Raw genomic sequence first — 22,767 nt, forward strand, 5'->3', positions numbered from 1 at the left:
TAGAAGGATGTCTCATAGACGTTTCTATTGTGGCATTGACTCTACTAGGAAAAAAATAAGTGAAAAACTGCCAGAGAAAAGAACATTGGGCCTCTACGGAAAGATACGTGGTAAGCACAATGAATGCACAACTATAAATTACATTTGAATTAGAATCAGAAGTTTTTAGGTGGATATTTACAATAAAAATCTTATGGAGATAAACAAATTCCCGCAAACCTGGATGTTACACGTGATTTGATAGGTGTTTGTCGATACTTAATACGTCAAATATTTGCTGTCAAGATTTTGATTCAAAGTCGTTTTTTGTCAGTAAGTGGTCGAAAAATCCTTCACAAATATCGTAATCGTAATCAATTTATTCGAACGAATGTTAGAAAATATAAATCATGTTGTTAGTCTTTCATAAAAGGCACCGAATGAGTGATTTCCGCAGAAAATTCTAGAGGATAGTCTGTATAATTTACGCTTAGATCGCGTTGTATTCAATTTCAGACGGATCAGAAATGGAAACTGATGAAACCTCCACCGCGAGTGATGTATCACAGGCATCTGTAGGGAAATTATCCAGTTTAGCTTTACGCCTGGCGAAAGAGGCAATAAATGAGGAGAATTTTGAAGGTAATATCTTTTTTAAGGCATTGGCTTTTTACCCTAACCTAACAACTCCAGTGATATTGAAATGAATAAGCGGTGCGATTCAAGAATAGGGGACTATAGCAATATATATGTAGTGATAGTAATCAATTAAGTAATAATATTAGTAATTGATAATGATGATATATAATGATAGTAATGTATATAGTAATTAATGATGATTAGGGAACTAAACCTAAACCTAACCCTAATCCTAACCCTTATCCTAACCACTAGTCCCCTATTCTTGAATCTTACCCTACTATATATATTTCATATCATAATTAGGATCAATTATTATGTGAAGGACCCTAAGTTTTATTTGATTTTGATTTTTTCAGAGGGTTTGAAATTACTGGATGGGGTTTTAGAAGGTGGAGATACGATGAATGCTGAAGTACTCGAGTTAAAAGGGTTGGTAAAATTTGTACTCATTTCTGAACGCCCTGTTAACGGTTATGTTGAATTAATTTCTATTTCTATTTTGGTTCACTCAATTTCTAGAATAGCAAGTTTTAACTTGGATCAGTTCGAAGCTGCAAAAGAAGCATTTTCAGAATCCCTGACACTTTTAGGTAAAGTTAAAATAATAATATTTAATAATAATGATAATAGATTATTTAGCCTAAAATCCACATAAAATATGCTCAGTGGCTTTACATCATATATAAAAAGAGAACATAAAACAGAGAAAATTGGGGAGTTTATGAGAAATCAAGTAATGAGAAATTTTACCATGTACACTAGACTCTAATTGTCTCAGATCTGGCTGGACCAATTAATTCTGCAGACAGAATAGGGGCGAGTCATTATCACGATGATTTGTAGGAAGAAAGTTTGTTGGCGGAGTGTATTGTCAGGCGAGGAACTCAATAGACCAGCCTACACGGAGTCTCTGCATTAAGACTAACACCTTAGACTGGGAAAATTTTGACCTTCAAATTCTGTAGTGTTTCACCTGTTATGCGCAGGCGAGGTACCATAAATTCTCAATTTCTACGTTTCAGGGCGTGATGAACCAAGAATTCAAACTTGGATTCGAAAGTGTGATGCTGAGCTTGATTGTAAGTAGAACATGCATCCATGAATTGTTTTAGTAATGAATGGAATGAAATTTTAGTTGTGACTTTCAATATTTTCAGTATCGAAGAAGAAGGCATCGGGAGACCAGTCACCTAATGTTGGCATATCTTCTGAAAATGGTAGCGAGCCATCACTAGCACCACCAACTCCAAAAATCAAGTAAATTAAAAACCAAGTATTGAATATTGAAATAATCAGGTTTTCAAGTAGTGGATATGGTGTCCCTGGGCACCTAGTTTTTTTTTTCAGATTCCAAATGTTTATAAGTTGAAATATTGATAAATGAAGGCTGTCTCTTATATTCCTCCGGTAGGTATGACTGGTATCAAACCGAATCGCATGTTGTTGTTACCATAATGCAGAAAAACCTGAAAAAAGAAGATTGCGAAATCAACATCGAAGCTAAATCTGTAAGTTAAACTAACTTGAATTAATAAAAAATGCTAGAATGATAAAATTTTATGCTTTGAATGAAAAAAATCAGGAGATTTCTAAGAGAATTTCTTTTGGTTTTACCACTGTTTTGAGTTGATTCGTGTAAATGAACTTCGATTAATGTATTGTAGGTTGATGCTACTCTGAAATTACCTACCGGTGATATCAATCTGAATTTACAACTAGCCCATCAAATCGTACCTACACAGAGCTTATATAAAATCCTATCTACGAAGGTATATAATACACACGCATATTTTGTTGCCAGTGCTGCCGTCTAGAGTTCCTAATCGAAACTATACTGTTTTTTTTTTTCAGGTTGAAATTAAATTAAAGAAAGAAGAAGGAATTAGATGGAACAAGTTGGAAGGCGAAGATTTATTATGTGCAAAAGTCGCATCAGGTGCAGAATTCTAGAAATTCCTTTTACTTATTTGAAAAATTAGAACAAGAGGTAGAACGAAACATGGTTGAATCAGGACTCGATTTTGGTAGTATCGAGGTATTCTGAGGGTACTGGAATTCTTTTTGGGAATACTAAGAATTGATATGGGTGTAATGGCAGGGTGCAAGAAATTTCTTATTTTACTAAGAGAAGATATTTCATTTAATTCTTTCCTTTGATAAGAAACTTAAAGGCATATCGGGATACCACGGGACAAATAGAGGATCTTGTATCCCGAGAAGATGCTCGATCTAGAATTTCATGAATCTATCTTTGTAAATGTATCCAAATTTAAACTATGTTTTCTGTAATAATCATTAGACTAAAAATTAATGAAGGGAATCACAAAAAAGAGAGATTGCTTTATTATTTTCCAGTTACGCCCGTCGATCCCAACGCGCAGAGTTACCCTACCTCAAGTAAGAAACCGCACGACTGGGACAAGCTAGCTTGCGACATAAAAAAGGAGGAAGAAAAAGAAGAGCCCGAAGGCGATGCCGCTTTAAATAAACTCTTCCAGAAAATCTACGCCGATGGATCTGAGGAAACTAAACGTGCTATGATGAAGTCATTCGTAAGTGATCTTCATAATTCTGTTTTTCTACATGTTTTAACATTTTCTACATTTCCTCGTAATTATTTTGTCTCAGATCATCCTTTAATGCACGGTGAATTCGGCTCTTTGTATTAGTCACTGCGGAGAATAATCTTTTAAAAACCTCCTTTGATCTTCGACTGCGTTTGAAATCTTTCTCTTGTTTTAGGTAGACCTGATTTCCGTCATTTTTATCTCGTTCGTAATATTTGTATTACGGAATTTTTATCGGTGGCAAAAAAAACTATTTTTCGCGGAATACACATCTTGAGCTTTGACTGAAAAACTCGATCGTGTGATTGTGATAACATTGTTTTATTTTGAAAAGTGTGTTGGTGTTGGTTTCGGGGGAGCGTATACGAATTGATGTTTGAATAGTTTTACATAAAGCATTGTATTTTATTCTTAGCTGTAGGAGCTCAGAAGTTGTGGCTACGTGATTCGCTTGTAGCGTTCCTCCTCTTTCGAACGTCGCATCGACGAAGCAACTATTTCAAATCATTACAAAAATTTTATCGGCAATTCGATAAACGATTAATTGTCGCGGCTTTATGAGGTTACCGAGGCACGCCTTGAAATCTATCTCTATTTTTCATTCATTAGCCGCAATATACACATCAAAGAAATAGATAACAAAGTTACACCCTATATGTTACTAAATAAATACATATCCGATTCTCAAACTATACCTATTTGACGGTTGTTGTCAATGATGAATATTTTTGTACCGGTTGATTTTTATTTCGAGTTGTGTTCTTTGCACTTGAATGGAAGAACTAAACTCTAAACTGCTGTTTATCGCGCGTTTGACCCTACAGCGATTTAGCTCGCAGCGTTCGATTAAGAAACAGGCTATTCATTCTGTCGACTAAAAATATCTGCAGTTAAAGATTGTGATAAATTCAAGCGCGATCGAATTGCGCGAGTTTGCAGCTATCGTGCACTCAGATTTAAGTGAACTTTGAATGTAACATCTTTAAGACGCTTAGATATTTGAAATGATGAAAGATTTGAAAACCAACGGCCCGAACTGTTGGGAAAAGACAACACCTTACTACAGAAGTACTGTAGAAGTGCCACTAAATTCAAACAAGATCTTTCCAAAATATCTTTTGAAATTCACTGACTTGAGTGGTTAGTTGTCCAGTACTGACTAAGGCTGAAGATGAAAATTAGAATTAGAACTTGAGTGGTTAATGAAGTTGTTCAGTACTTGAGTAAAGCGGAGAGTTGTATAGAAAAGAAACTAAAAAATTACAATGCACAGTTTGTCATAACGGGGTCTTATTTAAGTAATATCCAAATCAACAGTACATGTATTTGATAACTTTCCCAGAATTATATCTCGATTAGTTTTATCTCAATTCATTCTGATATCGAGTTCAACATTTTTACAACGGACACTATTTTGAAGTGCATGAAAGTGTCCTCATATGATTGATTATTCAAGCATATCATAATATTTATTCAATGTCAAAATTGTACAATGAGACTAACTTCTCAAGTAATGTATTCCTCTAATTTGAATTGATTCATGTTTTTCAGTCTGAGTCCGGGGGAACTGTGCTGAGCACAAACTGGAACGAGGTGGGTTCTAAAAAAGTCGATGTCAAACCACCTGATGGCATGGAATACAAGAAGTATGCAAATTGATTCGATTGAAATATTCGAGCAGTTTGAGTTTGCCTTTCTAAAGTTTATTAAATATTTGTAGAGAAAATATATAAAACTCATTTTCATTGATTGTTGGGTGATGAGAAGATACAGATTTCCTGAGGGATACTGGATGAAATGACACCATGCTACAGCCACCCTACTGAGAAGGAAATCTTGCATTCAAATGTTTCATGACTAAAGTCACCCGAGTCAGTTTCAACACATACAATATGTTTAAACGTTTTAAGAACGGATAGTAAAGGCTTCTACCCTTCCTGCTGAGATGCCCTTATGATGACAATTTACAAGAAAGTATTGTGAATTAAGTGTCATATTCCAAGATATCTCTTAATTTCATGTTTTACGAAATGATCAAGCATTGAGGGGCCCTAGAGCTACCCCAAAAAATCCTTACAGCGAATTTGACTTTTCTTGGATCCTTGAAATCTCCTAGATCTGTGTCATGGATTTCTGAGAGCTCATGCAAAAAATAATGCAATATTCGGAAAGCCAGTTATATTTCTAGTTCCGTAGTGTAGGCGGCTAAAGGAAAGAACTTACGAAGGTCAACCCTGAGTCGCAGGTCGACGAATATTATGCGTCAATCAAATAACATACACAGCCAATCAGTGTGTATGAATTCACCAAATTTGATAATTTATATTGCATTAAGTACGGCACATGATCCAATTATCATCATGGATGAAACCTGTTAAGAGATAATGTACATCAGTGGGGGTTATCCAAGGTCTTATGAACCATTTAAGTGCATTATTTTGATCACACTGGAAAGGCTTATTTCGAGGTATATTAGCAATTGAGGCATTGCCTTTGTAAATTAATCGATGGGTTAGATGCCTTTTACAGCATTTACAAGTAGCAAAATATTCAGAAAACGGTCGAAATTCGAACTTAGATGAGGAGAGAATCCCACAATGATAATAAAAAGTCCGAAAATGATACTTCGAGATAGTAGTTTATTCAACGTTTCGACTATATCCTAATAGTCATCTTCAGGAAAGATGTAGTCGAAACGTTGAATAAACTACTATCTCGAAGTATCATTTTCGGACTTTTTATTATCATTGTGGGATTCTCTCCTCATCGCGTCAACACGGATATTGTGTTTTACCTATCGTAATCGAACTTAGATACAAGCACTAAATTTAAAAAGGATAACAAATTACCTTATATAACCTTCGAGCAATACAGTTCCTGAAAGCTATTCATTTTTGGACATTTTAGAATCTGCCACCAGAGATTTATGAGTATGTCCTAGAAGCCTACATGTTTGCAGTAAATCAGCCTTATCTAAACTATACTGGTTATGACAATAATCCATATTTCAATTGTCATTAAATCTGCACAAAAATGTGACACCCAAAACAACATGAATACGCCTATCGTCTTATGAGGATAATGAAATCTGAGTCGTACTCCTGAGAGTTGGATGATAGGCGTGTCTCGTGTCCAGGGACACTTTTATAACCGCGCGGGGCTGATTGCACATTCTACAGTGACAACTCCTCATTATGATAGATGGTTCAATTACACAATCTATTTCATCTTAGGGAATGAAAAAGGAGACTTTCTTCAATATCCCATTTCAAACCGACGAGAAACAGAATCTTTTGGATCCTTCTGATTTCAGCAAGTTGAATACGTCAAAATGAATCCAGCAGCAGAAAAGCTGAACCACTTGAACTAATCAAGGCAACAAGACGAGTATTTTTGTTTTTTATTATTATCAAAAACTAGTAATTTTATTCAACCAACTTGTTCTGTTGAAAGATATTTTCTTCATAATACATCTAAACATCGACTGTACACAAAGAATAAATAAACTAACCCCCAGCTTAAATATACTACAGTAAGCTGTGCAGTCAAGAGGGCATTGTTATCTCATGGTTTACAAATCTTGTTTTTCGATACACATATTTACACCATCTATTTACAAAGCGTCAAAAATCTACTTTTTTCATACATACAATATTTACAATCTTTGTAGTCAAATGATTATTGCTGTGAAGGGTTTAAGAAACCGTAAGAAGAACAACTGAATTTACTAAATTGATTTGGGCGAACAAAAATTTGTGAACGAAGCTTCCTGAATTCTACCTAAGACAGACTTTATACCTTGAAAGCAATTCTAAATACAATATACATTATCCAGAATACTTTTTTTTATAAAATTTGATTTTACGTATCACTTAAAAACACCAAGTTAACAAACTTTCGAGTATCTTATTTTTCGTTTTCAATGGAAATTGTGGACAATTTTTCTTTGAGTAAAATCCGACGACGCACGCACAGACACATAGCACACACTCGCGCAAACACTCTTTATAAAACAGACAGTAAAAACAGTTTCGATTATGTACAATTCCGGGTTAATCAATGAAATGATAACCTGGTAGTTAGCGTCGCTTTTTTTTTACAACAAATCTAACTACGAGCTCTACAAAATTTGAATTATAAAAGATTTCGTTCACAAAACCGCGGGTAAACAACATTATTTTTGAGTATATGCATTTCTTTTATACATCGAGTCTTTCTTGGGTAATTTGTATATATTATCGTCTTCACCTGAGAAGCATTACGTATAAAATATAATGTCGTTAATGTTTTGCTGCTGCCACGGAAGTTTTTTTCCATCACACAACTGTCGTTATTTCTCTTACTCTGCGTTGTCCAAGTTATCATTGTTAGGTGTATGTACCATGTGGATAATTACTGTAATTTACAAATACGCGCTCATTTATTTAACCATTTCTTACGCTCGCAAGCCGCGCGACTAGGTGGGAAAAATGTCGATGCGACAGCCTTATCAAATAGTCATCAAACATGTTGCACGACAACAATAATTTGAATCTACATAAATGGCGAATTCTTTCAACCATTAGTCGTGAAAGCATACGATACTCTGATAAAGGTAAAAGCCTAATCTATTGCAACTGGGTGATGTTTTTTTCTTCTATTTGGCATTGTTCAGCAAAAATCGGATAACTTCTAGAGTTACAGGCCACTTGATCAATAGTGAAAATATGATGAAACCATCAGTCATTTAATAAACCGTTAAACGTAATCATTTCGTTAACGTTATAAAAAGAATACGCCAAATTTTTAAATCAAAGTTAAATTAATGAATGTTTGGCTTTACTAGTATTTCAATCGGGTAATTAGGAAAATTGATTCCGCAAAATCAAATGTAACTCATTCGTTTACGAAAATGAAACGTCAGTCAATAACGAATTGTCTCCAGGGCGAAAATAATGCTAAGAATTCGATCATCAAAGCGAATGCGTTTTATGAACGCGTGTCGCGTTACCGAAGTTAACGCGTTATATCCACTCGCGTCGGTAAAACGTTACCTTAATTGCCGATATAAAAGGTTTCCGCCCATCGATTATACGTTTGCCACCTAGATTAGCCACGAAGGATGTCCTAACGTAATATAATACTTGAAAGAAAGCAACAATGACTAGTGGGCAAAGCGCATCTAATAAGTCGTTCAATAAGACGTATGCCCTTTTCCTCGATGGTTTAAGAACGTAATGCTTCAAAGACATTTCGTACATCCCTTCGCCACAAGGCATCGATTTCGTCTGAATTCGATTCATATTTTGCTTTTATCTGCATCCGCCCCTAAAGAACGTATATTCAATTAATTGTGCAAGGTCTACATTACAAATTAAGTACAAAGTCGGGTAAAATTCTTGCGGGCTAAAAACGACAATCAAAGTTTACTCGTGTATACTTAACAATTCGTACAGCTTCAGTCATACAAATTTACATTATGCTTAGTATTTTATCTTTCGTTTTTTTTCCGATCGTCATTTTTTTTTTAAATCAAAGTGATATAGCACCAGAATTTATTATTAAATCTATGCAAAGTACAAAAGCCTAATATATTTTTTGACAATCCAAGAAAGGGCGGTAAAAAATATAGAAAATGACAAACAATGTAACCTACGCGCACCTTCACCCGTCGGGGCTTCAAATCCAAATAGCAGTAGAACTCATTCATTAACTATGAATGATTATTTCAACAAATTTTTAAAAGCAGGGGCGGAACTAGGGTCCGATTCAGGGAGGGGTGCACCCCAAAAATAGAACATATCATATCAGCGAAAAGCACCCCGAAGAAAGATTATCAGAACTCATTTTTTTGGAAATACAGAGAAGCAGCTAATGAATCTAAACATTTCTAGGTATCAATCAAATATTCATCACTTTCGTTTCGAAGATACTTTTTAGGAGGGGCGCACAACCGGGCCCCCCGCACCCTTCCCGTGGATCCGACCCTGAAAAGAAAATCAGAATAACACGGAGAATTATTTTCAAACAGCTTTCAAAAATCAAAAAGATCGCGCAAATAACTTCAGCAAAGTAAATCGATAGATTTTATGATAATCTACCGAAAATCGATAGATTTTATGATAATCTTCTGAAAACGAAGAGTAGCAGCAAAATAAATCAGACGGTCTCTGAGGTGAAGGGCGTACACTAATGATAAACTGCTCGATAACGAGAGACAAACAACTGTCCTTACACACGATAACGCCGCACAGAATAGACGCATTCGACAGAAGATATCTTACATATAATATTTATACGTATATATAAATGCCTTTTAAAACTCGGGTCAATACAAACATCGATTGACAACTGAAAACCATCTTTCTCGAATGAACGATTATCGACTCGTTCGCGGAAACCGATCGCGAATCGGACACAATTCCAGACGTTCCGCAAAAAAAAAAAACGGAAATGAAAAACCTTTTCCATCGAGACGATCGTTTCGATTATAAATAAACCGATCGTCGATCGCTTTAACCGTAATAAGATTGCTAACAGGCACGTGCGCGTTCGGTATTCAAGCGTGTTTTCTCCAAAATATAAGATTTGATCTCGATTAAGCCATCGTCCGTAACGAAATCCGCGTCGGTTTTTCCGATCGATAATCATTTCAACTATATCTCACTCTCGATAATTCAACAAACTAATTTCTACTTCGTAGAAAAATGGCAGCGTAATCCGAGCCATCGAATGGCTTCAGAAGTCTTTTTTCTATCTATCATCTAATTCGATATTACGATATGAAGAGAGCAGCACATGTCCTTATGTTGAGCACATATCGAGCATGAAGCTCTTGTCTTTGTAAATCTTTCATCCGCGACGCGAAAAACAACGTTCCACGCAATACGCGTCGATATCTCGGAACGATAAACGATATCTCGAACGATAAACGATATCTCGAACGATAAACGATATCTCGAACGATAAACGATATCTCGAACGATAAACGATATCTCTTCATCTTTCGGTCGGATTCCGATTTGTATTGCTTTGTTTTCGCGTGTCTTCGTACGGAATTTTCGGGCGGGATATTTGAAATACGGGAGGACCATTTCTGTCCGGCAAATGCGGTCCAGTTCTCGTTTCATGTTCACGCGACTGCCTCGCTCATTGCGTCGGCGTCGGCGACGAACATTCGATTTCGATGATGTGTTCCGGTACATGCGCGAACTGATAAACCAGTCTTTGTCCGTCGACTTTGTTCAATATCCCACGAGCGTAGTAATACCTAGAAAATACAACCGAATATCAACCATCAGTGATAATACCTAACCACTTTAAACAGATATAATACGATTTATTTTCTCCATATACATTTCATAATTAAACAAAATAATTGGTGACCGATATGGAGAGGGACACCAGGAAAAGCTTTAAAGCTGAGCACAGCCACAAGTGCTGTGGTGCCCCAGTGAAATGAAACGTGCAAAGATTTTTTAAAAAAATCTGACAAGCTGAAGACAAGGAGTTTGACTACTCACCGTAAAGCACGGCCCATCGTTTCATAATTCATATCCGGCTTGTTTTTATGTATACCCCATAACCGTGAGACAGACTTTGAATCGACCAGTTTGAACACTCCCTTATCGCGGTCGAGCCATTTAATGTACCGAGGACAATAGTTACTGTTCTGTAACAGTTGTAACAGAAACTCCCACAGATATGTCGTACTACCTGCAAAATCAAATCGAAAAAAATACTCATTATTTCTAACTGAAGAAGTCGATCAGTAAAATGTCCCATTATGTTGTATGCATTCGTATCACGGACTTCTTACTATCCCTGCTGTATTATTACAACATTTTATGTTAATATATCATTTTCGTTTCATTTACGTACCACTATATCATAATTTTTTGTAATCAGAAAAACATAATAATAATAATGATAATAATAATACTTTTTTAAATACTCTTCATTTTATCGTCTGGATTAAAAAGAAACGTCTAAGTTTCCATTTGAAATCGGAGATTAGAAACGAACACGACTTACTTTCTCGTTTGCGTTTCGGGGGTATGATCAAATCATCGGGAGCTCGAGGTTTCCGACCTGAAACAATACCGTGCATACATGGAAAATGAGAACGTTTTTGTTTAACGTTAGCATCGGGTGAATAGAAAAAAATTAAATATCCCGATGATAATCCCTAAATGATACTCTACAACCTACATGCGAATATAATACTGAACACAGAGGAGGTTTAAATAATTCTACCTTTTTTATGTTTAATTTTTTGCGCCGGTGAGGCCGGGGTCGTATGTACTTCGCACATCTGACCGACAGTTGTAGGGATGATATGAGGAGCTTGATATAAATGATCGCTGAATAAACAGTTTTCTACAAATAAAAAAAAATAATAATAATGATAATAATAATAATAATAACTACGGTATGGATTACGAGAAAGATATTTAGAAAATTTCCACACTCGAAAATGTATTGCCACAAACATTTCTCGTTGCCTAATCAAATAACCATTGACTGTCTAATAAAAAACCTTACGTAACGCTACAGACCTAGATATCATAGAATACGCGCAGTAGTACACAGCCCGCCCGATCGCCCGCCCACCCCAGTGAGGTATACCCGGCCCGCGCGCCGGCACCCACTGACTTATACCCCCCCCCCCAGCGCCCGCACGCCTGCCCACGCTGATTTAAAAATACATTCCTAGCTCATTTTTATTCGATCATTTCTCTAGCTACCAACTGGATTTCTTGTATGTAAAAAAGCAAGTCCCCATAACTCATGCAATATAAGACTCGCGGTGAATGTGCGTTCAGTACAGTTGTGATATTTGACAAGCCAAAGCAGGAATTTCGACCCCAAATCATATAAAAAAAATAGTAATGAAGCATTCGACGATTTTTATTCAATGAACACAATGAAGAGACCTCGCGCATATATTAAAACTTCAGGATATATATTTTTTTCTTTTCAAGTTGTATGTCACACGGAAATGATTTACGTCAAACTTTGCGATTATAAAACGACAGAGACATGTACAAAACGACTAAATCATATCAGATCATTTTTCTTAAGTTCCTCGATATCGCGATCGAATTCCCTAAACGCGATACTCATTTCCAATTTCCTTGAATCGGTTACAGAATTCAAGCTTTATATCATTACGTCGATCTAGAATTTGAGGAAGTTTTGATAAGAATTCATAGAGAAAATATCAATATTTGATGGTTTATCTAACGGAGTCACAAGTATTCTATAAATTCTATAAAAGTTTAGTTCTGTTTAAGTATTTAATAAGGGGTGGCTGGTTTTTCGAGGGGTGGATGTGCAAATGAAAAGGGGTGGCCGCCTCTCTAGAACCTGTCGCGGAAAACAAAGAAATCTCAAGAGCGTATTGGAATTTCGACATCTAGAATTTTCCGTACAACAACAAACGCAAAATGTCCGTCAGAAAAATCCGATTCACGTCTCGAATTACGCGGTAAAATTCGACGAGTTTTTATCGAGCGATTACGCGAGGCATTATCGCTACGTTTCATCCGGCGAGTTGAAAAAAACATTTTTCATTTTAAGCGGTTGAACGAGGAACGAGTCTATGAATGATACATCGATAAATACGGCTCGAGTATCTTACTGAAACCTGTGACATTTTAATCCTCGTCACGAATACATACGCAATCATTGATTCCTATATGATTACGCCGTTTACGTGCGCGTCTGTGCACCCTTCCCTGCCCCACAGCCATACGATAAATTAGAAGGACGGTATTTGAGAAGCTACCCCCACACGCACACGCACACGCGATATCATTTCCATTATGTAACTTTGATGTCGGAATTCACCCTCGTCGGTATTTAGTGGCAAAACACAGTCGTCTATTATTAGTAAACATTCGTTAGAAACGAAATCAGACGATTCTTCATGTAAATGACATCTCCCAGGGCACTTCATCATTCTCTAAATGAAGAACGAAGATATTTTTCTTTTCCAATCGATTTTGATACATAACAGCCCGCCAATTACGCAGCCCCGTTATTGAAACTATTCAAAACATTCACCTACACATTACATCTTCTATTTCTATCGAGAAATCAATTTTCACGAATTAAAAGAATTATCACAATTTCCTACAGCAATTACCGGTAAATAAACCTTTGAAATTGTATCAGACAAATCATGATTAAAATTTTTTTTTTATGTCTGATTTTAAAATAATCTTATTGGATCACCGATGAAGCTATCTTTATTTGGCATGTATGACTTGACAAGAAAAATCGCGTATATTTATCAATTTACACCTTTGAAATTATACCGATTGCCTGTGGCCCAAACAAACATGAAACGTGGGTTATCCTACTTCCTATTAGATAAATTACTGTTTTCTGATCGGACTATATTTAAATTATCGATTAACAACACAAGGATGCATATGTAGCAGTGTTTTCCTCGTGCCTTGGAACCAGTCGCTCGGTCGCGACTTTAAACAAAAATTCCCGTTGAAACTCGAAGGTGTCTATATTTACTAGATCTGACAGACGCCGACAGTTAGCGAGCGCGTTGTGAGCTAGGATTAGTCGGACAGTGTTACTGGCACATGAGAGCGAGGTTCCACCTGAGCCGTGGAAGAGGAATGTGGAACCTCCGAGAAGGATGTTATGGCCCGGGTATTAAACGTACCTGGTCTCATGGCTATATGAGTTGGAGATGGTGGCAGGTGCGACAGTTGTGGATGACTGGGGTATGGAAGACCAATAGCATTCATTGCTGAAAATGAATAATACTTGATTAATACGTACTGAGATTCAAAGAATGGTTACTTTTTATTATAAATGCCCTAAATTTTCCGCGATTTTTGCAAGATGGTTCCGATTTCCAGGCAGCGGCAACACCCTAATTTAGGAGAGAAGCGCAAAATATTTACCATGTAATCGCACTTTGGTCTCATCACTGCTATCTAGATCTGACACTCCACTATCGGCTGGACTCGGTGGTAATGATCCTACAAAACACGAAATTAAAATACACGTGAAATATGTCGACAAATCATTCAGTCACAAAGTTAAGAGACAAAGTTAAAAGACCGCATCGTCGTCTTATGATCGCTAGCTGGAAAAAATGAACATTTTAGGGGATGTTTTCGGCTGATCGATGTTGCTGATATCATCCGATTAAGAAAAAAAAACATTAGTCTTTCATCATCCCGAATCGCGGAGACTATTTCAGCCAGACTCGTTACGTAACGACGAACGCAAAGACAGGAATCAGAGACAGGAACCTCGATCAAACAAACACCGGTCTCAACGATGATTAAAAAAAAAACGAACAAAGAAACGAAACCGTTACAATCGCGTGAAATCATCATCTCCAACGGTTACTGCTCGTTTCAACTGAACACCGCTCGAAACGCTCGGAAATTCCGTCGGATGATCAGATGATCATTCGAAACATAAAGCGACTTGAAACACGCGAATGTTTCAATTGATATCAGTATTAGAAGCGCGGTCGCAAACGACTTGCCACATTCAGCTAATAAAAACAGACGCAATGCTTTTCTTTGACCTGAATTCACCGGCAATCACCTGAACCAGCGCAACGGACGACTTGCTGGATACATTGGAATGAAAATAATAAATCACCGAACGTTAAAAAGAAAAAAAAAGAAAATATAGATGAACTCAACGTCTAGTGGTATGAGATGCTCCTTGAAGAGCCGTTCAATGAAAATCAGAGACGTTTTCAAACACGACTCGAAGTGTGATCGCTAATTACTGACAACGCACGCAACTTTCTAAAGACATCGTCGTGTTTCAGTGAAGTGCCATTTACACTTTCTTCAAAATCAAAGAAATAAATCTACAAACGCTGCATTGAAGGCGAAGTTTCGGAAAGTCTTTTCGAGTTTAGAACGGACAATGACTCGTGGTGCCATCAGCTATTCCGCTAGATCGCATGCGCGCCATTAGAACAGCTTCATCAAAATGTAATCAATTTTCTATCAATTTCCATCAAGATCCTTTGCCTCCCACATAAAACATTAGGCAATCGGTTCACCGTTTATAAACGCAAATTTTATCAATTCTTATCTGAAAAGACAACCAGCATCATTGTACTAATGTGCAACAGCGACACCTGGTGGATCCTCACTTTCCACAAGCGGAATCCTCGTTCGCTACATTAGAATCCTCATTCTTGCTCCTGAGGACAACGTTCGAGGATTCAAGATTCAGGACTATATATAATAAGACTGGTGGCACCCCTCGCGCCCCCAAACTGCGACGACAATTCGACCGACTAAGCTTTTCAAGATTGTTTCACGAGAAATGATCAAGATTCGACGTCATCCTTTTCATCCGCCTAAACATCGAAAACCCATTTTCCGATTACATCTTCTTGAATCGTTCATTAAAATCAGGGCCGGGGACTTGTTGCGTTTATGGATCCCGAACAGCAGCAGCAGCAGCAGCAGCAGCAGCAGCAGCAGCAGCAGCAGCAGCAGCAGCGAAGACAAAGTGAACAAAAGACTCTCAGGAAACACGTCAGTACCTACAAACAATAATCCAACCAACTCCACCCGGCCGCCTTTAATCAATCCCGCCCTTTATTGAAAAATTTAAAAAAAACAAAACAATGCGCAGCAGCGAACGAATCAATCCGTGAAAAAAACAGATGCAGCCTCGAAAAATTGCATAGATATGATGGGGATGAGGAAGCATCTCTCTCTATCTCCAGCATCATCGGAGTAAAGTATCAAATATCAATTTTTTGTAGCCGCCGGCGACGTTTCTCATATTGATAATGACAGGAAGGAAACAATAGTAATTTCAACGACTCACGTGTCGAACGTACGCCACACAAACACACGACACAACGACAAAGGTAAAAATACTAACTGTATTTCTTTGTCTTTTTTTCGTATGCTAGGAAAGAAAAACCGCGCAATCCGTTTATTCGGTCGGAATCTTCGTACCTTCGACGGCCGAGACCGAAGAATCCGTAGTCATTTCTCGTTCGCCTGTGCAAAACTTCCGTTGAGAAATGTCCGATTTTGAATTTAGGCTTTCTTTGAGTCGTAAAGTAAATAGGTTGAGAGAGCGTGTGCCATCGTGATCGCCGTGTGACCGCGCACACGCCACTTAGCATAGCAACACATACACACTACAACAGGTACTATAGACGCGGTGTTTACTCGACTGAGACAAGCGGGAAGTTGACTCACGCAGCAGACGCGCTAGATGTCTGACGGGAACCGACAATAACACCTGTCGCACGACGACCACGTCCATTAAATACCTCAACACAAATAAAAGATGCGAATAAAAATATGAAAAGGTCGTAGCAACTGGGTTATCAAGCATTTTCCTCCGAATTGATCCAAAGACAGGAAAGCAAAAAAAAGATTTCTTTCAGAAAAAATCATGACGAGCTTTGAAAAATGTTTTCATACGAAGATCATTTAATGAATACATACAGGGGTTTCAACATCACGAGCGACTTTAATAATCGTGTTGTTTCTTTGTTTCGTTTGCGTGTGTGAGAGATCGCTTGACGCCGTCGTCACGACGATCAAACAATAGAATTCATCCGATTTTCATCGACCGAAAAACTTTAAACTCGTTTGAAAAAGTTTTCGTGAAAAGAAAAAAAAAACGCGAAAAAAAGGTTAACACGACGACTAACATACGCAATAAAGCGTCATCAGATTTCAGCTCGGCGCGAAAAAAAAAACAAAGAGCGCACGCGGCCAATTAGTTACAGGTACATCTGAATTTGACACTTTGAACGATTCATCATCACACGCTGCTTTCCGACCAATTATAATCATACATGTAATAATTAGTCGCAATCAGTTCCAACTGGATTCGTATTTACAGACGGTCGGTCGATCCGAGCGAACTGAACGCCGCGCCTTTTTTTCACCTTTATCATTATACAAAAGGTTACATATTCGCGGAGGCGGGAACATGCAGCGTCCTAGTCGCCGGGCGCGGAACGCGTTCCTTTCATCAGGGGCGATACCCGCCGCGACGTGGAAGTCACCTCCCGATATAATCGCCACGGATAATGAATGAACGTTTGCCACGATCTGTATTCGTCTGCTGTTGTTGTTACGACGCTCATTATTAACGTCAGACGACGACTACGCGGAAGTGAAATATTGCGAGTCAATGAACGGAATTATCGATAGATAGAGCAAAAAATTCAAACGTAATTCTTGAATTTCGATTTTCAAACAAACACTACCGTCATGTACACGATATTTTACGAGTCGTATCAGACTACTATTCTTTACAAAAATTCTTTAGAAATATCAGGAAATTTTGGATTCGTCTCGACGTAAGGTTCCATGCGCCGCCAAAAATTAATATTTCCCGACTTTCCCGCCCGGTTTTCTGTGATCCGTTAGAACCCAGAATCGTAATCAGTATGCACAACTTACAGGATGATTAGAAGAAGCACGAAGACTCAACGACACGTGCGCGCGACCAATTTTTCACCGGTAACTGATAATCCTCGGCGACCGGAAACTCGGTGAGGTGAAGGCCACGCGGAGACGATGGCAGACAATCAGCGATACAACTGATTACTGAACATCATCATTCAGTTCGGACGGATATTATTTCCTGTAGAAAATTGCCTAGTTTTTATGCCTTATTACGGTACAACGCGCTGCGTACGACTATAATGACGAAACCTATTAGCTATCTCATCTCACTAAATACTATATCAGGGCAATGCTTTCAACGGAATAAAGTCCCTTTATTCTTTTCCGTGCCTACGTGACCCCTTCATGTATGCGATTCATTTCGAACCGGGGAGGGAGAGATAGAAGTTTAAGGGTTGAACGATGTCATACCTGAAATTTGGTGTTGAGTATGCAAAATACCCTGCAAAAACGTTTTATTTTCACAAACAGCGCCGGGTGATTCCATACTGAGCAGGGCTTCCGCCGCTTGCATTTGTCGACCATGTTTCGTTTGAGTTTCACAAGTTTCAACTGCAAAAACAACAACAACAAAATACAATATTATCAATATTCATATGAATGTTAGTTTTCGGTTTTTTTTAACGTATTTTGTATCTTAATACAACATTGAAACATCGTTTAGTTCTCTGTCAATGTCATTTGTCTTGTCCCTTCTGTTTTCATTGTCAACACTTAGTTTAAATTTATGATTACATATTTTATTCGCAAATATCTTCTATTCCTATGTTATCCATTATAAATGTATGTCCACTTTTGTACTGTTTTTCCTGTGTTTTGATGTTAATATTTTATTGCATGTCATTTCCTATGTAACTTGTATATTATACGGAGCAATAAAATTAAAGTTCAAGTTCATATAAATCCGAAACATATATTGATAAACAAATTATCAATATTATCGAAAGAAGGATTTTTGAAAAACTGAAAGGTTCTTAAAGTTCTACGGAAGATTTTTCCAATTCGCGATGTTTTGCGAGTCTAGAAACAACTGGATTCTACTATTAGAATATTGAAGTTAGCCAGCACCTGGATTATAAAAAAAACAAAACCCCTTAAGAACTGAAAGCATTTACAGAAGTTTTTTTTTTACAGCTGTATCTTACAACAACAGCTCGTAGCGCGTGAGTCGAGGGACTACGTATCGCAATCCAACCGGGAATTCAGAATCACAACCATTTGCGGTTACGTTCCACTTTTCCGGCGCGATACATAACTCACGGTTGAGTAAACAAGACAGAACTAAAACAGACCCGGCCGTTACTTCTTTCTAAGTACATAATACTTTTAATACCACCTGTAAAAAAAAAAACCTCTATCGTTACGCAATGATTCAGAAAAATAGGGGGAAACATTTTCTATTCGTTGTCGAGAAAGTTGGTTCAAAAACACCAAGAAAAGCGTGGAATTAACCTTAATTTCATATATTTGTCTAGAAAAATCTCAGCCTCAGATGAGCACTGGTATTAAAATCATGGATTTCGTGTCTTCGTGTAATAATGATTGTAGATGTTGTATGATCGAATACACAACGTATCGTCATCCATTTTCTGAAAATATCTCGTATAATATTTCCGTAGTTTCGGCGACTGAAAATCATAATAAAAGACGCCGGATGAAAACAGGAAGTTTAGAGCGAGGATGCGTGTGTAAATGATAACCCATCGACGCCACGTGGTTCCGCCGGTACTAGAATAGAAACTACCTCTCTCTCTCTCACTCTCCTCTCTCCCCGCTCTCTCCTCTCTCCCCGCTCTCTCCTCTCTCCCCGCTAGCTCCGGGTAGGGATGACTGAAAAAACAGAGTGACGTTTCACGCGGAAGTCTGACAAACATTAACACTACGAAACAGCTTCACTACATTCACTACTGAAACTGAGATAAATAAATTCTCTCTGGTTTCAGCGGCTGCTATAACTGCTGTAGCTGCTGCCGCTTCATAGTAAAAGTTGTAATCGTAAAGAAGAGAAAAAATGTTCCGGGGCATCACATCCGCGTTAGTAATGCGAACCGTAACTAAAATACGTCCCATTTAAGGGGTAGACTAGTACTAAAGCTCGAACTCGACGATCCGGTTTTAAAAATTTATGAAAAACGCCGAGGAGCAATATTTGTTTATGTTTACAGCAAAGATGTTGTTTTCGTCGGGGAGGGAGGGGGAACCCGAGAGATAATATATAGAGAATGATGTGGAAATAAAACAATAAGCCGAGATACGTAGAAAGAATGAGGGTAGGAGAAAGAATGCACGGCGCGTAAAAACCGAGCACGATACAATACAGGTCATATAGTTCGAAATACGTTCATTTCTGAATTCATAAACGCGTTAATTGACTTAAATCCCCGATGGAGATATTCATTTACACAGTCATGACATTTACGTAAGTCACGTCGATTTACGTAATAAAGATTTTTCACTTTTCTTTTACAGATCGGTCATTCCTGGATATCGGGGAAAAAAATTCAAATTTCGACGAAGCGCCCGCATCACTTTTGTACCCCAAATACTCACACAGTAGACTCCACCTAAATCAGTACGGTTCATCTCAATAAACCACTAATTTAGTGGTTTTATACATCTACGGTAACTTCTATATATCTAAACTCACTCGAAGGCGTAAATTGACATGAATATCCAATCCCTCACGGATGTAATTATTTACACGGTCACAGCACTCACCGCACTTGTAAGTCGCGTGCGTGCATTTACGTAATGAAGATTTTTCACTGATGATTTTCAAAGGCGTAAAGTTTCTGCATTCTACAGAAACGTGCGATATAAATACAGTTGAAAATCGATGTCGGCTTCAAACAGTTTTATCAGTTGACATCGATCTGTGAATTAATGTAATAACAGCTTCCAACAAAACTACTCACAAACCACATCATAAACTGAAACATCTTTCACTCTTTACGCGCCGTGTATATTTCAATTTAAACAATGGAAATAAAATAACCGGCACTGTTACTGTGGCAAGCGAGGATCCCGCAAGGATCTGCTGAAGATTCCTAGGTTAAATTTGAATGGACTTTTTCGTTCCAATTAGTAAATCAATTTCCGATGAAATCTAAACCATACGGCGAGTACGAAAGAGAATCTTATATTCATTTGTTTGATAATATTCAGATTTGCCTAAAAATCCAAATCTATTATTCAATGACGATCTTTGTTATAATGTTTCTAATATAGTACGTATGCAATATCTAACTTTAGTTAAAGTCAAGCAGCACAGACACGTCGAAGTCAGGGTATAACTGATAAAACTCTCGCACTGATCACTTACTTTTATTAACGATATCGATCTCTCCGGGAAACGGACGTTTTCGTAACGAACTCGAGACTGAAAAGATAAAATAAATTCGTGAAAATTAAATCAAATTATTGCGAACGTACTTATGTACGGTCGGTCGCGCCCCGCGATTCATAGAGGCATAAATAAATATATAATGTATGCATAGTTTTCTTCTCTCAACAGATTCTTTAGTACGAGCACCCGGGAAAAAAACCAGGTTACCGCAGCCGGTAGCTGGCAGAGTTACCTGGCATCCCGGAAGAGATAGTAACAGCAGACAGTATAGGGGTACCCCATCTCAACTGGCAGTAGGCCAATTATAGTAACCGTTCTCTCAACAGCCGGCTCCGCGAGTAATGTTACCAATACTACGGTATGATCTAATAATACATATCATACCCCCTACCCCTTTTACCCCCCACCCCCCGGAATGATTGAAAAAAAGGGAAAATTTCTGCCATGACCATCAACCCTGATCAAAGCAGAAAATTTCAATTCTCATCACAATCAGGATTTTTTTTTAGAAGAATTACTACTATTAAGGTTTGTATCAGTGAAGGATAACTTCTTAGCACTTCTTTCAAGTCAACTTTTTTTAAAATCCAAAAGACAAGTTCCAGGCATAATTTTATGAATTTGCTTATCTAACACACAATAAACCGTGATTAATATTTGGCTACTCATTTCCTGCGTTGACAATGAGTACAAAAAGTTCTTTCAGAATCTTATCTATAAAGCAAGCACTAGTCAGAGGACCTATCCTAATTTTTTTCCCAAAATCGAGCGCCTTTTCAGACTTTGCAAGTATGGTAACAAATACTGAAAAAAAAAACGCCCGCCCACAAAAAACCGCAAACAGAAAACAAACAAACTAACAATAAGTGGGGCCATTCGGAAATGAAGTTCCTGTTCGTTGAAACAAATTTCAAAGGTCACGTTATCTGGGCCAATAAACAGCTAATAATCCTATGATCTGATACTACTGAATTCGTTAATAAGTTTCCCTTAATGTCACAAGTTGCATAATGACCAACCTACGCTGCGCCGGCATAAAATATATACATTAATTTCTCTTTCTCTCATTCGGAAATAGGTTGACAGCTCGATGACCTAATAAAATTAATTATGACCTTCCCGTAATAGTTATAGTTTAAAGAATCTCGTGGAGAAAAAAAAAATAGAACGACGAGGGTCGTCAATAATTGATGCAGATTTCATAATCAGACAGGAAACCGTAATATAAATAATATTGCAATTACTGACATCAACGAACCCTTCCTATCATCGCTTCGATATATTTTCACCACTTCATATGGAATATAATAATAATAATAATAATAATAATAATGATAATAATAATAATCACTTTAGCCCAAAAAATTAATACAAGCATTTTAAAATCTGAAAATTTTAAAATCTGCTCATTAATCAGTGAAAACTACAATCATACTACATTCAAAATATTAATTCCATTTTATAGAATTTAAAGACTGATCCTGAATTGTCAGTTGAGTTTGAATAGAAATTTGTCCTGAATTGCCTGTCAATCAGTGTTGGGTCTAGCTGAACTAGTGATGACCACAGATAAAAGCGCGTGGACCCGCACCATTGATTTGGTATTTTCTGATTTGATTTGTTGGCGTGAACACAGCTATAAATGTGTAGAAATCTTTAACCTATATTCTATTGCTATTATGTTTTTGGGCCTATTATTATTCAGTACACAACTGATCGCTATGTCAAACATTCTCAATAGCTCTTCACCGGTATTTTATCTGCAACGTAACCCAACTTTCATGAGAGATTTCTCGAACCA

The 22,767-nt window shown here is 37.4% G+C and overlaps 2 protein-coding genes across 6 annotated transcripts in view; one reads left to right on the top strand and one right to left on the bottom strand.

Annotated features, from left to right (window-relative positions):
- Positions 1-245: 245 nt before the first annotated feature.
- On the top strand, positions 246-4,905 carry LOC141906544 (protein SGT1 homolog). Its single transcript, XM_074795883.1, has 11 exons — positions 246-312; positions 496-621; positions 978-1,050; positions 1,141-1,211; positions 1,644-1,700; positions 1,779-1,878; positions 2,033-2,129; positions 2,286-2,390; positions 2,473-2,557; positions 2,977-3,173; positions 4,740-4,905. The coding sequence occupies exons 2-11, from the start codon at positions 507-509 to the stop codon at positions 4,845-4,847; spliced, it is 1,008 nt and encodes a 335-aa protein (XP_074651984.1). The 5' UTR covers positions 246-312; positions 496-506; the 3' UTR covers positions 4,848-4,905.
- A 1,697-nt stretch (positions 4,906-6,602) lies between these two features.
- LOC141906543 (ETS-related transcription factor Elf-1-like) overlaps positions 6,603-22,767 on the bottom strand; it is a 31,126-nt gene continuing 14,961 nt past the window's right edge. For 4 of the 5 annotated variants that reach the window (XM_074795880.1, XM_074795881.1, XM_074795879.1 and 1 more), the window contains 8 exons: positions 20,943-20,999; positions 18,032-18,172; positions 14,099-14,176; positions 13,855-13,941; positions 11,424-11,546; positions 11,202-11,258; positions 10,691-10,883; positions 6,603-10,437 (listed from right to left, as the gene is read on the bottom strand). In XM_074795880.1, the coding sequence (XP_074651981.1) occupies positions 10,317-10,437; positions 10,691-10,883; positions 11,202-11,258; positions 11,424-11,546; positions 13,855-13,941; positions 14,099-14,176; positions 18,032-18,172; positions 20,943-20,999 (857 nt within the window). In that variant the 3' untranslated portion in view covers positions 6,603-10,316. The remainder of the gene's footprint in view (positions 10,438-10,690; positions 10,884-11,201; positions 11,259-11,423; positions 11,547-13,854; positions 13,942-14,098; positions 14,177-18,031; positions 18,173-20,942; positions 21,000-22,767) is intronic. The other variant, XM_074795882.1, reaches the window with a different exon arrangement.

The sequence above is a fragment of the Tubulanus polymorphus genome, chromosome 5 (genome assembly GCF_964204645.1).
Source record: "Tubulanus polymorphus chromosome 5, tnTubPoly1.2, whole genome shotgun sequence".
In the NCBI taxonomy this organism is placed as follows: domain Eukaryota; kingdom Metazoa; phylum Nemertea; class Palaeonemertea; order Tubulaniformes; family Tubulanidae; genus Tubulanus; species Tubulanus polymorphus.

Bases quoted from the DNA above. Each gene is read 5' to 3' on its own strand.
- LOC141906544 (XM_074795883.1), top strand. From the start codon at position 507: ATGGAAACTGATGAAACCTCCACCGCGAGTGATGTATCACAGGCATCT. The intron at 2,558-2,976 runs GTGCAGAATTCT...ATTATTTTCCAG, and splicing joins ATGTGCAAAAGTCGCATCAG to TTACGCCCGTCGATCCCAAC. The intron at 3,174-4,739 runs GTAAGTGATCTT...CATGTTTTTCAG, and splicing joins GTGCTATGATGAAGTCATTC to TCTGAGTCCGGGGGAACTGT.